Genomic DNA, 16,642 nt, shown 5'->3' with positions numbered 1-16,642 from the left:
AGCTGAGACAGGGATTCAGATGCACCTAATTTATTGAGGGCATGCGTAGAGGAGAAGAGCAGAGAGGACAGGGAAGGCCCAAGCATGGATGTGGTCTCCACTGAAGTGCGGCTTCAGCTCGACCCCACAGGGAGCTCTGGAACATGAATTACAGCACAGGATTGATTCTGCCTGGATGCAAAGTGGTGGGCCTGTGTGCCCAAGATGTTGGCTATAGGCTCACCACCCCCTCCCCAGCCCCCAGTGAGTACATGAACTCCCGGACAAGGTGGCTGAGTCCAGTTTCTTGGAGAAGGGGACAGCTGTGAGCCTTTAGCAGCCGATGCCACAGCAGCTGGCAGACAGAAAGATCCAGGCAGGGCAACTATAGTCCTTGACCCAGGGTGTTTAGAGGAGAAAGTCATTGCACATTTTGTGACTATAGATTAGTGCAGTTATTTCCACATCACCAATTTTGCTGCTCTGGGAAGATTCTCGACTGCTTGGGACTTGGGTCTTTCAAAGTTCATTCTTCTCTGCAGCCAGCTTAACATTTGCATCTAAAGCTAGAATGCATTACTAAGAAGACCAGATGAAAGCTTTGTTCAACTCTGAATGCTCCTCCTGCACAAATACCTTTTGTTTGGCAAGCATAGTGAGAAAGTTTTTTTTTTTCAGTCGTCCTGATTACATGATATGTGCGTCCATAAAAGTGTGTTTAGAGTCACAGTTATCCACATAAAACTGCCATTCTTTTTCTTATACCATAGAATGGACTACACTTGGTAAACATAAAGTGCTTAGAAGTTTCTAGAAGTAAGTCATGGCATTACAACATTCTATAGCTGGCAGGGAGTGTTAGCATCTAGTCCGTCTGCTTGTGCCAAAAGTGACCAACTCTAAACCAGCTCAGACCAATAACCGAATAACTAACCCCTGGTTAGCAGCCCGCATCCCCAACCCCAGCCCACCTGGCTTCCTTCTGCATCTCTTCCCACCTGGTTTGTGTTTGGAGAAAGCAGAGTAATTTTAGTATCAAATTAAAGACATAATACTAAAAATGTATATATACTTCCTTCTTGAACAAATGTTTATGAAACACTATAAGATAGACACTGCTAAGCACAGGTATAAACCAGACAGGCACCTTCCCTGCCCTGCAGGAGCTTGCTCTCTGACGGGGAGATGCAGACAATTATACAGGAAATGACAATGTGGTTGAGAGGTGCTGGGAGCTGTGATAGGGCACTGACATGCAAAGCTCAGTGTGGCTCAAGCAGTGGTTCTCAATGTCATCTGACGCACCCTCCCATTTTTATTACAAATATTTTGTAACCCTGTACTATACTCAAATGAAATGCATAGGCATTATAGTCTACCTGCACACATCTTTCAAACAATATCAATGTAGTGTGTAAATGCAAAGGAGAGATAAAAGGAAAGTAATTTATAAAGAAATAATATGTTCGATGATAGGTCCATGCACAGGCATGAACGCACCGTAAGACCCAGTGAAGTAAAAGATGTTTATACCTATAGAAACCACACAGATATGGAAGCAGGCGGGTCATAAACATGTTCAACATAGAGAAAGGCTTTCAACTGATCACTACAAACAGGGATTTCTCCTTCTTGGGTTTTCAGGGGAATGTTCCAAACCTGCAGAAGACATGGGATGATTTTCCTTTTTGTGAGAACGTCTAACATTTTTTGATCCCCACCCACTAAATGCCAATAACATACCTCACCCAATTGTGGTGACAATCAAAACCACCCCTTGGAATTTCCTAAACGTCCCTAGGGAGTGGTGCCTCCCATATTGAGAACCACTAAACTGAGAGGAATGAATGAATGAATGAATGAATGAATGGAGATGAAGCTTAGATTTTATCCTGAGGCAATGGGAATCCAGTGAAAGGTTTTAAAGAGGGGGTTACCTGAACAAATGGCCTTTTAAAGAATCACTATGACTATAAGGTAGACTATTGATGGGGAAAGGAGTACAAGAGTGGAAGATGAAACATCTATTGGGCTGCCACTGTAGTGACCTAGGTGGCCCAAATTAGGGAAGTGACAGGGGAACGAAGAATGCTAAATGCATCCTGGACACATTTAAGAGATCAGATTGACAAGGCTTGTGATGGACTTTATGTGTGGGTCATGTGGGGTGGGTAGGGAGTATTGATGATGAAGAGCCAAGAGTTAGAGACTACCTTCTTCAGTTTTCTACCCTGAGCATCCTGGAAGATGGTGGCATTATTTCCTGACAACAGGCACAGAAGGGAAAGCCGATCTCAGGTGTCCAGTTTGCAATGCCTGTGCAACAACCAATAGGCTTGTCTGTGCATATCTCTACAGATCTCTGCAGATCTGGAGCCCACATTTGAGATGTGGGCAGGAGATGTAACTTCCGATGTCAGCAATCTATGGATAGTAACTGAAGTAACAGCATTGTCAAGGTCACCTAGGAACTGGGCATGGAGTCATAAGGGGGCCAATGAGAGAACCCTGAGGAACCCAACATTTAGGGATGTATGGATGGAGAGTTACTGCATTGGCATGAAAAGTGAATTGGAGAGGAGGCAGCGGGGATGGCAAAGCAAATTTTTCAAGAGATTTGGCTGTCAGGGAGTCAAATGGGGCCATGATAGGAGAAAAATGAGATCAAGAAGGTGATTTTCCAGATGGGAGGGACAAGCACATTTAAATGGCAGAGGTAGAGATTGAAAAAAGAAAGCACAACCCCCAGAACAGTGTCCTGAGGCCGAGGGAATGGCAGTGGGACACCTCTTCCACTGGAATCCCTCCTCTTCGTAAGCCCTGAGTCAGACAGATGGTGGCAGTCCCTGCAAGACGGGAGTTTGGGGGGCAGGAGAAGGAGGCTCCAGTCCCTCACTGGCATCTATTTTCTCTATGAAATAAGAGGAGGACAATGGCACATGCTGAGAGTACAAGGAGTGTGAGGTGAGAGGTCTGAGGAGTGCAGACACTTTGAAATGGTCACCTGGGGTTGAGATTCCACCCGCTGGCGTGTCAAAGGACAAATAGAGAAGGACTGGAGAGGGTCAAAGTAAAGGACCATGGAAACTAGTTTCGGTACAAAAGCAAAAAGACCATGGGTGATTTACCTGTGCCACCAGGTTTGCTCTGACCTAACACGACCTGCTGAATTGAAACTTATTTTCAATGTTGTTGTTTTCCACCAGTTGTGCAAAATGACCAACTTGGTGTCATCAATCTGCTGTACCAACACATTCTCTACTATGTCATCCAAGCCATGAATAAAATTTTTAAATAGTATTAGGTTATAACTTAGATAAAATCTCAGGAAATACAAATGTATGCCTTTTCTTCACATAGATGTTAAGCTATAGATAATTCCTCTTTGAGAATAAACTTATAATGATGCATTTTTTCCCACAATAGCTGTATGATCTAAGCCAGCAACTCCCAAAATGCATCTGTGAAATATTGGTTTTATGGGATGTTAGGATTATTTGAATATAGGACTAGGTTAAATAAGTCTGGAAACACTGAGTTTAAAAAGCATCTTTCTTGCAGGACTTCTCAGTGTCTCTGAGATATTAATCTATTCAGTGTATCTCCAAGAGGCAACATAGTTAATGCAGAACACCACTGTTCACATGTAATTGAAAAAGACAAAACTGTTAAAGAAGAAGTTTGTCAAATTAGAGTTCCTCAGTAATACTATCGAATGCCCTAAGCCATAATTTCTTATTACAGGTAGCCTAAAATCTTTCAAACCTAAGACAAATTTATTAGTAGGTTAAAATAAAATAATGACAGTAAAAAGATAAAGGTTTATGTATTTTCTTTGCCATAGGTCAGTAAATGGAAATAATTAATGACTTTGTAAATATGTTGAAAATATTAAAGTCTTCAGTTGTAAGCAATTTAAAGAATTGAACTAAATCTCTTTTTCAAACATTATTCTCATAGAACTGATATTTTATGACTAGAATCTGGAACAGGAGACAGTTGTGAACATAAGCCTTCTTTTCTTATTTTGAAAGCTTGGTCTTATTCCCCAAATCAATTCATTGGAGAATGTCCTCAGTGAGCGGAATTTACGTGAGTATCAGCTGCACAACTGTGCTGAAGTTGCCTCAGAATCGGGGCCTCGGGTGCTCCCTGCTGTGTGTGAAAGCCTCATCGCCAGCATGTCTGCCAGGCTCCACAATGGGGCAGTGGGTGAGTATCTGTTTTGTGGGCTCTGCTGCAGCACTGCTATCGGTACAAATGCTTTTCTGGAATGTGAGCGAATTGATTTCATTTGTTTTAGCATCTACTCCAGTCAACCAATGTAAGTACCACTTGCCCAATGATTAGATACACAGAACAGTCTATTGTGTAAGAGCCACAATGGGCAGATGAAAGAGGACTCGTGCAGTAGCATTAAGATGCTAGATTGCTGGAGCAGTGGTCCTAAAATAGTTATTGGAATCCTGGAATTTTAGGGCTGAAATGAGCTCTAAACAACTTCTTTCATCCCCAAACCTTCATTTAATAAAGGAGACTGTTACCGTAGGGTCCAAAACATTAGGTAACTCGCCCATTTCACTAAGTTGTAGAGCAGAGTGTCTCACCCTTAGCACTTGAGATTTGGGGCGGGATTATACTTTGTTGTAGGGATGGGGTGGGTCTGTACTGTGCATTATGGCATGTTTAGCAATGTCCCTACCCTCTACCCACCCGATACCAGTAGTACTTTGCCGCATTGTGACATCCAAACACATCTGCAGACTTTGTCATATGTCCCCTGGGGGACAAAATCTCCCCCATACCCAGTTGAGAACCACTGCTACAGAGTTACAGCTACAACGAGAGCCTGGGCTTCCTCGTTCCAGGCAAGTGCTGTTCCCGTTATGCTGCGGGGTTATGGCTTCAGCTTATCCACAATCTCCTGAAAGATACGGAATCAGGAAAACAAAGAATACAGTCCAGCACCACATAGATCTCCAGGAACTGAAGTAATAATATCAATAATAATAATAATAACTTTGGAGCAATTAATTATTAAAACAATATAAGACTTTCATTAATTTAAGTAATGTTTATTATTAAGTTATACTTATTAAGTTATATTTATGGAGCACTCACTACGTGCCAAACACTGTTCTAAGTACTTCACAGGCAGGATGTCCTTAATCCTTATAATCCCATGAGGTAGATCCTATATTATCCCCATTTAACAGGTAAGGGAGTTAAGGACTGGAGAGGCACCAAATAAAAGAGAGGTGAACTACAGCTACTAACAGGATGAGGTGCTTCTCGGTTACTTCCTTCACCTCTAACTTCTGTCTTTCATTCTCTGCAGCCTGCAAGTGTCACCCCCAGGGCTCGGCTGGGCCCAGCTGCAGCCGGCTGGGAGGCCAGTGCCAGTGTAAGCCTCAGGTGACCGGACGCACCTGTGACAGGTGCTCAACAGGAAGCTACGGTTTGGGGCATCATGGTTGTCAGTGTACGTAGCAAAAAAAAAAAAACAGATGGGGAAACACTCTTGTTCACAATCTTGGAGTTTCGAAGGCAGGAGAATTGATGTGGGGATTCTAAAAGGATTGGGCATTTGACTATTATTCAGTTATCTATGTAGATAAAATATATTGACATTTTTCTACCATACTTCATTCATCCATTCACTGGGCACTGGCTTTACGCAGAGCTCTAGTAGGAAGCGTGAATGGTGATAAAAGCATGGCCCACGCTTCTGGGAGTTTGCAGTCTGAAGCAAATAGATGGTAGTCTGGGTGGGATGTGGCAACACCATGAAGGGACTTGGCTGTGCAAACCCAGCTTTCCGATCTGCATGTAAGCCCGGGGGCTGGAAAGGCTAAAACAATGAAGAGATTGGGAAGTTGAGAAAGGGGACAACACTGTCACCAGGACGTTACTCTTTCTGATTCTGGGGTCAGGAACAGCCTTGGAACTCATGTTACAAGCCATCCATTAATAAGGGCTTCCATGCGGCTTCATCCATAGTTGGTAATTCAGTTCTCATGGCTGTCATGTTCCGAGTATGGAGTTCTCTGTTACGATATAAACCATTAGTGAAAACACTGGTCCCCACAGAAACCTGCGTTAGGAAGCAGAAAAACCACGAGGTACGTTAATTCTCCGTTAGGGGAACCTCTTCTTAGTTATGGTTCAGAGATGGCACACCTTCCTGGTCACTGTCTACCTCCCAAACAGTCCATCCAACAGCATGGGACCATCACCACTTTTTTTCCCCTTTTCTTTCAAAAACAATTGTGAAATGCTTGAGATACACAAAGGGAGATACACAAACGAGCAAACATTTCTTCTGTGTAGAACCCTGTCAAAGAAACAGGCATCACATTTTTGTATCGGAAAGATTGACTCAAAGGATTTGAACAATTTACCAGAAAGGACTGAGCCTTTACTATCTTGTGTAGGAAAAAGAAAAATCTGACCATCTTGAAAGGGATTCTTATATTTTTTTATGGTCTTAAAGTTTGACTCCCAAGATATGTGAAAGTTCAAGTCATTAAAAACATGTTACTTGTTTAGTTCCTCTGTATAAACAACATTTATCAAACCCAGTTGTTCACAACTTACTGTTTATTGACTGAATTAATGAATTGTTATTTAGTAAACATTCGCCTGGTACTTACTACTATATGCCAGGCTCTGTTGTAGGCAATTCCGAGACTCACTCTTCTCATCTTCATTGGGATGATATGATATGATAAGGACAGCACAATTAGAGCTGTACCTCTTTCAGCAGCACTCCACTGGCCCCCTACCCCAACGTGTTTCTCTTTGTTTTATCTAGCATGCTACTGCCACCCTCAAGGCTCAAAGAGTACTGTATGTGACCAAATAACAGGACAGTGCCCCTGCCAGGAAGCGGTAGCTGGCCACCATTGTGACCGGTGCCTGCAGGGCTATTTTGGATTTCCCAACTGCCGCCCTTGCCTTTGTAATGGGTTCACTGAGCTCTGTGATCCAGGGACCGGATCTTGCTTCAATTGTGGGGGGTTTACAACTGGAAGAAACTGTGAAAGGTATGGAATTCATATGCACTTTTATTTTTTATTTGCTTTTGTTCTGATCTCACAACACTCTCCAAAGGACCGCTTAGTGGAAACTCACCAATATTTAAGTGTGGAATAGTTGCTATCCATGGGGAATGTAGCATCATTCCATCGTCCTTCAAAATCTCATTATAAGCCAGACAATGTCTGATTGAATCAATAACAGGCATTTGCCTGGCACCTTGCTTTTTATGTTCCTGAAATAAGACATGTAAAATAAGTACTATTATATTGAATTTAACGACTATACCATGGGACTTTCAATAGCAAAAAATCCTTGTACAGAGCAAATAAGCATTTTCTAAAATATTGAGTTTTCAGAGACGCACTGTCCTAATGCATAGCAAATTCACACTGGCTGATATGTGAGCTTTTCTTGGTAACATTTTGGTAAAAAGAAATTGCCTTCACAGGTGCATCGATCGTTACTATGGAAACCCTCCTTCAGGACAGTCCTGCCGCCCTTGCCCATGTCCAGAGTTGCCCTGGAGCAATCAGCATTTTGCCCATTCCTGTTATCAGAGCCCTTGGAGCTCAGATGTGATCTGTAATTGTCTTCAAGGTTATGCAGGTATGCTGTATAGCTCATGACGGTCCCTTCCATTCCACACTGCTATCTGAAAAATAATCATATGTTAATAATTCATCTGCCTTAGCCAAATGAGTGGTGCAGAATAAAAATTATTGATAAGAAAACACAATTTGGTAAATTGCTGCTTTACTGAACAAAGAATTGAAATGATTCAAAAGCCAATGACAATTTAAAACCCATTCCACTGAACTCTAATTTTTAAATAATGTTCTGAAAAAATAACTGACCAAATGATTTCAAACCAAATTAATTTATTTAAAATAAAATCATCACATGTTAAGATATATGTGTGATTAAGTAAATGTATATATGATATGTATTACATACACACAAGCAATTAAAAAGTTTTTTTAAAAAAAGTTAACTAGTCAAATGTTTTCTTTGTATAATTCCAAGCAATAAATTTGACTGGTATGTCACAGATAAAACTAATTTTTCAGATGCCTGGAAGCACTGATTTGGGCATTGAATAGAGACTGCATGTGTCAATTCAATACCTGTGTCTGTTGCTCAATCAAAAATTTTATTTTGCAGAGTTTAAGCATGAGTGTAAATATATAATGCGAATAAGGGAAAAAAAGCTTATGAAGTTTACTGGATTTAATCACACTTAGAAAATATGGTGCTTTTATTTTCTTCAGTGATAATTCCCATCATGGTAATAAATTACGTGGCTACTTGTTTTCTGTTACCTCTAAGGTTACACATGTCTCTAGTTATTCTTATCCCTTCCCTTATAGTCTCTTCTCCATGTGCACTCTGGCTTGGTGGTTGGTCAGTTTTTAGAACAGAGACCACGACTGGGCTATGAGAGCAATTCTAAATGGGAGGAACCAAAATGTGGAGAGTGGTGCGTGCACAGGTCGGGCATCTAAACAAGTATAGTTGCCTTGTGGTTGGAAGGGTAGAGTGTTGGCGAGAGGGATGGATTCTGTGTGCAGCGCTTAATAAAAACACCCTCTTGAAGTTACACATCAAGAAAATTACTCTCACCCATCTTCACTTCTAGACCCCTATCTCAGGCAGCTGTTTCACCTCTAGGACTGGGTGAGGGTTGGGGTGCCTGGGGGAACAGGGGCTGAGATAAGCTTTGGGTCCTGGGGCACACTAGGGTGACCTCGGTTCTATATGGATCCAGGGGTCCTGTGCCCACAACACCAGGTTTTTAAGAAAGACTACAACTTCACCAAGGACTTTATAGCTCTGAATAATCATCTTATCCTCGGACTGAATAATAAAGTAAAATGAATGTTTTATTTTAATTTAGAACACATGTCCTTATTCATCCTCAATGTGTGACCTCTCATTATCCCTAGAGGAGCCCAGTTAGTCTCTATTTGCACCAATCTCCACCCCCCCCCCATAGTTACACACACACACACACATACACACACACACACACCCCTTTCATCCCATCTCCTTTTCCCTCCCCATCTTTCAGGTAAGCAGTGTGAAGAATGCTCTGCTGGTTTCTATGGAAATCCAAGAATTTCTGGAGCGCCTTGCCGGCCATGTGCCTGCAACAACAACATCGACGTAACTGACCCCGAGTCCTGCAGCCGACGGACGGGGGAGTGCCTTAAATGTCTGCACAACACTCAGGGGCCCAACTGCCAGCTCTGCAAACCAGGTCACTTTGGATCAGCCCACAATCAGACCTGCAGAAGTAAGTCTGCAAGGTCCTGGGGGACAATGTGGCAGTGGAGTGGCAGCTCATAAATGTGCTGGCAGCTCTCCTGTTCTCGTTTCGGTTAGGCCAGCAGTGTCAGCGCCCACTGGGTGATGGGTGTTGCACTGAACTCATCAGCAGAAATGGGTGTAGTGCCATGGCAAGTATTTTGGCTGCAGCTACAAGGTACTCATGGGTGTTAGTTGTTTGCCTTTGTGACTGTTACCTTCAAAAACCTGCCCTAGTGGATTCTGAGCATTGCTTCTCAGAGTACGGTCCAAGGTGCACTGTGCCAGAATCACCTGGGGACAGGGGTGGGGCATTAACATGCAGACTCCTGGGCTGGACCTCAGAACCATGGAATTGAATCTCTGGGAGTGAGGCCCAGGAATCTGCTTTGTGACAAGCTCATCAAGTGATTTAAATGTATAAATACAAGAATAATTGATGTAGAAGAGGACAAGGGTTTAATTCTATGATAAAGAAAGAAGAGAAATAAACTGCTCATTTCTAGGAGTTCACCCAAGTCAATTTAGTAAACCATTTGTTTTCAGATCCTTTACATAAATGGAATTTTGGTGAATGGCATGAGGGAAAAAGTGAGACTTCCGGTCTTCCTAAATGTAAACTCCTGAAACGTAGCAGGCAGAACCATATGAAATTGCTGTTTGGGGAGACCAACAACAGTTGAATGGGTTCAACCCATTTTGATTCTTTGATAAATTCTGTATTATTGTAAGGTGTTTCATCCTTAAACCCTTTGGGGAAATGATAAATCCAGGTCTAAAAAGCTATTTGCATGGGTGGTTGAATGCCAGCATTTTCACTGACTTTTGCTCCTGTTATCTCAGGGTGCTCCTGTCATCCTGCTGGCGTGAATGCCACTGCATGTCCCCCTGGCCAGGGAGCTTGCCTCTGTGACCCTGACACTGGCACATGCCCTTGTCTGCCCAACGTCGCAGGATGGACCTGTGACCATTGTGCTGATGGGTACTGGAACCTGATCCCTGGCAGAGGATGCCAGCCATGTGACTGTGACCCCCGGACCTCACACAGCAGCCACTGTGACCAGGCAAGATACGTTAAAGTTACTAAAGTCATCTTGTGTATTTCCTGTCCCTGTCCCATATGAACATTTCTTCAAGGAGTGCTGCTTCCTTCGTGTGGGAATGGTATTAGAAACTAAGGTCTGGGCACCAGGTGACCACGCCTGTTTTACACGCTCCCCTCTACTCCTCACGCCTGCAACCACCACCCATGGAAGAAATCAGTAGATCTCCACATGACTGCTTGGCTTCCTAATTCATGAGGAGCTCCTAATGTTCATGATATCACTCTCTGGCATGCTTAGGCCTTCTGGAAAGCATATTTGTAGCAGCAAAGACCACAGCTCAGTCATAGAGACTGAGGGAAGCCTGCAATCAGATGGCATTGGTTTAACCAAAGAGCCCCTTATGACAAGAATATCTGGGGTTGTCTGGTCCATAGGGCTTCCTAGGGGAAAGCGGCTCTTTACAATTAGGAAACACTGTCACTGGAGTACAGAAGACATGTGAACATTCAGATTCTCAGCTGTTTAAACAACTATGATAAATGTCTCTATCTCAGCCAGTAGGTGGTCCCCAGTGCATTCTTACAGACAGATCCAAACGTGCCGTCCAATATTTTCATCAACAGTTTAGATGGAGTTGGAGAAACATGCTTATCAGATTTGCCGATATTGCAAAGTTGTAAGCTAATATGATAAAGACAGAACAAGAGACAAGGTATCCTAATAGGCTGTCTTGTTGTCTGGAAACAAGATGAAATGTTAACAGGATACAAGTAAAGTTTTGCAATTGGGTCTTAAAAATTTGCATAAATACAGGGTGAGAGTAATAACTTGGCACCAGCTCATGTGAAGAACATCTGAGGATTTTCATTGCATGCTTCAAGTGAGCCAGCGGTGTGGCTGGGCTGTCAAAGAGGAAATGCCCATTCAGGCTAGAGTAAGGGGAGGGCAATATCCAGGTTCAGGGCAGTTGTCCCATTGTCCTCTCTACTAACCAGACAGCTCCATAAGCAGTGTTGTCATTTCTAAATACCATATTTTAAACATTATATTGGCAAACTAATATGTGTCCAAAGGAAGACAATCAAGATGATGGATAGAACCATGCTATTCTGTGATGAACTCTTGAAGGAATTAGAGGTGGTCAGCCTTAAGAGGAGGAGCAAACACAAGTTGAAAATGACTATTTCTAGGTGGGGAAATGACTGTAAGAGGAAAGAGGGAGGCTGCCTGTTTTGTGCAATTCATAGTACAGGCCTCAGAACAATGGGAACAAGTTACAAGGAGCAGATTCTGCATCCGTGTAATGAAGCATTGCACAACAATCAAGGACAACCAGCAATATGACAGCACTCAGGGGCAACGAGCTTCCCATAACTCACTCTATTTGAACCGAAGCTAGTGGTTACTCCAAAGAGGGGTAGAAGCTTAGATCCAGTCACTGTATGAATCCAGCTATTTATTCCCTGGAAGCCTACTGGTAGAGTTGTTGTTTAAGCACATTTGGTCAAGTATAACCCAGGACCACTACCATAGTGATTTGCTTCTATGTTTTTCTCCTGTTAATTTTTCAACCACTTTGGTTTTTAGAAAAGCTGATCAAGAATCCAGCTGGGAGGGTACAGAAAAGTTCAACACTCTCCCAAAACACGGTTAATAACTGTCATTAAATCATTAAGCCTCAAGCACCAAAAAAAAAAAAAAAAAAATGTTTTGTTGAGCAAAACACTGTGACCCAATAGGGAGAAACTCCATTTGGACATTCCATCATGGAAAAATTATTTGCCAAATTAATTGATGAATGTTAGTCCAGGTCTTTGGCCTCTTTGTGTTATGGGAGAACTCTCATAACTGTAGAGGAAAAGAATGTGGCCCATTTCCCATTATGTGTTTTGTTTTCATTTATATCTGTGTGTGTTTCCCAGTTTGGGGCCACCTGTCCTTGAACAGCTGGAAGCAGGCGGTATATTCAAGAGCCCTAAGCAAAAACAACACATTAACTCCTGATCCTTGGTATGGTCGGGGGTGGTTGCTGGCCGTGGGAATCATCCTTCCTCTGACTTTGCACAGCTGAACGTTCTAAATCACTGGTGGGAAAACTGTTCCGTATTAAAATGTATTAATTTTTTAGATCAGAAAGCTTGTCAATTCCTCACCCATGACTGTTCTCCCAGCTTACAGGCCAGTGTCCCTGTAAATTAGGCTATGATGGGAAGCGCTGCACAGAGTGCAAGGAAAATTATTATGGTGATCCACTGGGGCGATGTATTGGTAAGTATTAGTGATTCTAAAACCATGTGTACAATCAACCTGGTCCAACACAGTCATGCTATGAACCAACTGAATTTCAAACTCCTTTATTTGGTGGACAACTCACAAAATTAATCCCAGTTTTGAAGATAATACTTTTAGCCCTATAAAAAGATTTTTTCTCCTGTGTTAAAACTTTAGGCTACATTAAATGTTAGCCTATATTCAAATGTGTAGCCTATATTAACATTCCTCAAAGTCATTAACACGGAACAGACCTCTGAGGTCCTCACTCATAGCCAATGTCCTGCTTTTTGAAGCATGTTGACAACAACAGCTCCTCTGGGTTGAAGTACAGGCTGTGAGATGGAGCACAGGAAGCCAGCAGAGGGGATGTTTCCTCACCGTGGCTCTCTCATAACACTGAGCCTATCACTTATTCACTCATTCATTTATCTTAAAATATCCATAGAGTGCCTACTGAGTGCTCTAGGAGAGAACAAATAAGGGAAGGCCCCAAACCTCATGGAGTTCACGTTCTAGTGCCTCTCATGCCATGTCTTAGCTCTTGTTGTAAGATTGAGATTGCCGCAGTCTGTAGAACTTCCTGAAGAGATGGACATGTTCTTACACCTGAGCTGTCAGTGCAGGAGCCCCTAGTCACGCGTAGCTCCTGAGCATTTGCAGTATGGCTTGAGCAAATGAGGGAAAGAATGGTTTATCTTATTTAATTTACTTAAATTGAAATAACTCCATGTGGTTAGTGGCTACCATGTTGGGCAGCACACACTTAAAATCTAGGTTGGTTCTAGAAGGGATTTTTGAATCTCTCTTTAAAGTCAACTTCCAAAAGAAATCAATTAAAGGAATATCAGATGTGATGTGGTTATCATTGTGGTCACCTCTACATAGCCATACATGCTCTTTCCTCCATTCCATTCCTTTATAAATGTGCTTTTGTGGCCCCCAAAAAGCCTTCATTTTCTTTCTCCATTCAAATGTATATTCTGACTTACTCTGTTTTCTGAATGGAAATGCTCATTTAAAAAGCAGGAATGAATTTTGGCTCTTGGAAAATGTGTCTTAGCCTCTTTCCCTGTGTCCCTCTAATGTTTCAGTAATCTTATTTTATAAAAATGCTTTTGTCTTTTATAGAGAAAACTTTGCAAACGGTCAATCAGGCCACTGACCCCACTAAAACTCCTGGAGAAGAGCTGTTAATAAGGGGGAGCCTTGGCCCCCACTGGTGAAGTGACACAGTGCCACCTCCAGGGGTTCCTGGACCAAGGCAGATAGATGATATCTGGTTGAGGAGCCTAGTGGCATTATTTTTATCCAAGCTGTCAAACGCATCTTTAAATCACTTGTTCCCTGCAGTTAGTCCAATGACATAGGCTAGTGATTCCCTGACCTTTTGGAAACCGAAGTAACTTCAATAGCTCACCCAGCCTCCACCCTCAGGCTTAAACAAAAACCTATTTAATTGAAGTGCATGTAGCATAGTTGTTGTTTTTTAATCAAGACAGAATGAATTTAATTTTCTCCCTTTTTAAAAGGACTTTCTTTGTTTTAGAGTAGTTTTAGGTTCACAGCAAAATTGAGAGGAAGATACAGAGATTTCCCATATACCCCCACCCCCACACGTACATAACCACCCTCATTATCAATATCCCCAAGAGAGTGGAACGTCTAATACGAGTGATAAACCTACATTGACATATTGTAATCACCAATGTCCATAATTTACATTATGGTTCACTGTTGGTATTGTCTATTCTGTGGGTTTGGACAAATGTCTAATGACACGTATCCATCATTATGGTGTCATACAGAATATTTCCACTGCCCCGAAAGTCCTCCAGGCTCTGCCTAGTCTACCCACCCCCACCCCCACAACCACAGATCTTTTTATTGTCTCCATAGTTTTGCCTTTTCCAGAATGTCCTATAGTGGGAATCATATAGTATGTAGGCTTTTCAAATGGGCTTATTTCACTTAATAATGAGCATTTAAGGTTCTTCCATGTCTTTTCATGGCTTGAAGCTCATTTTTTTTTAACACTGAATAATATTTTTATTGTCGAGTTGTATCACAGTTTATCCATTCACCTACTGAAGGATATCTTGATTATTTTCAAGTTTTGGCAGTTATCAGTAAAGGTGCTATAAATATTCATGTGCAGGTTTTTGTGTGGACATAAGTTTTCAACTCATTTTAAGAATGGAATAGTTCTCTTATAACGGAAGACGGCATGGGTTAGCACATTCAGGCTGGGTTTTACTGAGAAATAGTGAGGTCATGGGAATTCTTAGAAAGTCTGTGATATGCCTGAGTCACCCATGGGGGCAGTAGCATGGTCACCAGTGGGCCATCCACCATTAGATTCATGGTCCTCAATGAAATATGTAAAGAATCCACACGTGAACACTCGTATTCACAGTAAAAAGACACCTAATATTTTCCATATAGAAACTATGAACTGATTTGTTAGTGGAATGAAAAGAATGCTGTGTTTTAATGGCCATTGCACAGATCTCTGAAATTATACTGTTTTAAATATTCACCTTAGAAATGAGAGTTGGGGAGATTCTCTGGAAAGAGGAAAGGTCTTTATTCTTGAGCGAGTCATAAGCTAAAAACCTGGTGACTGACATTCTCTCCTCCTTCTCTCTTCTTTTTTAGCATGTGACTGCAACAGGGAAGGTACTCAGAAGCCCACCTGTGACCGGGACACGGGCACGTGCATCTGCCGGGAGGGTGTTGGTGGCCAGCGGTGTGACCGCTGTGCGAGGGGTCATGGCCAGGAATTCCCTGCTTGTCTGCGGTGTCACTTGTGCTTTGATCAATGGGACCACACCATTTCTTCCATCTCCAGAGCAGTGCAAGGGTTAATTAGGCTGGCTGCTGACATGGAAGATAAAAGAGAGACCCTGCCTGTCTGTGAGACTGACTTCAAAGGCCTCCGAGAGAACGTGTCTGAAATAGAAAGGATTTTGAAACATCCTGTTTTCTCTTCTGGGGAATTCTTAAAAGTCAAGGATTATCATGACTCTGTTCGGTAAGATTTGTGCTCAGGCAATAGATAGTCAAGTTCCTGATTTATCTTAACTTCTGCTGCGCTTCAAACACCTCCAATTTAGAAATGTATGTTGATATTAGGGAAATGATAATTTTCTAGTTAATAATCAGTCTAGTGATTGTTTGTCTGTCTCTTTCTTACCTAGTGAGAATTACATGTGATTTTTCCAGATGCCATTGATTATAACAAAATACTAGTCATTAAGAGGTTTATTGGGAACCCAAACCCAGCAGAGCTGAAAGACATGAAACTGGAAGTAAGATAGTGTCTAATACAAATATTTTTAAACCATGCTCTCAAGAAAATTTGCTAAATTTTCTAAAAATCTTCAGTTGTTTAGAAGTCCATATCTTAATGTGAAGTCTTAAAACGAGCATGATAATTCTTTCGAAATGCAGTATCATTTTTATTATACGTTATTGAATTCTGTTTTCGTTCATTAAACATTGCTAGAGATTGTGTTGGTTGCTCCGGGTCAGGGATCGGCCAACCAAAGCCCACAGGTGAAATTCAACACAGCACCCGTTTTTGTAAATAAAGTTTCATTGGCTCACAGTCACACCCATTTATGTACATGTCCTCTGTGGCTGTGGCTGCTTTCCCTACCACAGCAGGGTTCAGGTGACAGACGCACTGTGGCTCCCGGGGCCTGAAATATTTACTATCTGGCCCTTTACAGAAAAAATTTTTCAAACTGCAAAACTCATCTTGGGCAAAACCAAGATGAGTTGGATATAGTTTCCACCCTTCCAGGAACACAAAATCTTCTAAGAAACCAAAATAATTGTGGTTCTATAGCAAATATCCACCCCTTCCCCCATAAGCTTCCAGGATTAAGGAATAGTTGAAGCTGCAGAGTTTTATGTTATACAAAACACATGTATAAATATAAGAACTTTTATTATCAACAGACAAAAATCCCAGAGCTATATGGTAATTGCTTAAA

The 16,642-nt window shown here is 42.0% G+C and overlaps 1 protein-coding gene across 4 annotated transcripts in view; it reads left to right on the top strand.

Moving 5' to 3' along the window:
- LAMB4 (laminin subunit beta 4) overlaps positions 1–16,642 on the top strand; it is a 122,603-nt gene that overhangs the window by 80,305 nt on the left and 25,656 nt on the right. For all 4 annotated transcript variants that reach the window (XM_088797813.1, XM_088797812.1, XM_088797814.1 and 1 more), the window contains exons 20-27: positions 4,014–4,191; positions 5,318–5,461; positions 6,794–7,025; positions 7,469–7,626; positions 9,089–9,313; positions 10,168–10,388; positions 12,542–12,638; positions 15,300–15,675. In XM_088797813.1, the coding sequence (XP_088653939.1) occupies positions 4,014–4,191; positions 5,318–5,461; positions 6,794–7,025; positions 7,469–7,626; positions 9,089–9,313; positions 10,168–10,388; positions 12,542–12,638; positions 15,300–15,675 (1,631 nt within the window). The remainder of the gene's footprint in view (positions 1–4,013; positions 4,192–5,317; positions 5,462–6,793; positions 7,026–7,468; positions 7,627–9,088; positions 9,314–10,167; positions 10,389–12,541; positions 12,639–15,299; positions 15,676–16,642) is intronic.

The sequence above is a fragment of the Rhinolophus sinicus genome, chromosome 4 (genome assembly GCF_057876585.1).
Source record: "Rhinolophus sinicus isolate RSI-liver-muscle chromosome 4, RSI-T2T, whole genome shotgun sequence".
NCBI lineage: Eukaryota > Metazoa > Chordata > Mammalia > Chiroptera > Rhinolophidae > Rhinolophus > Rhinolophus sinicus.
The sequence above is the reverse complement of the archived record's forward strand: the minus strand, read 5'-3'. Positions and strand labels throughout refer to the sequence as shown.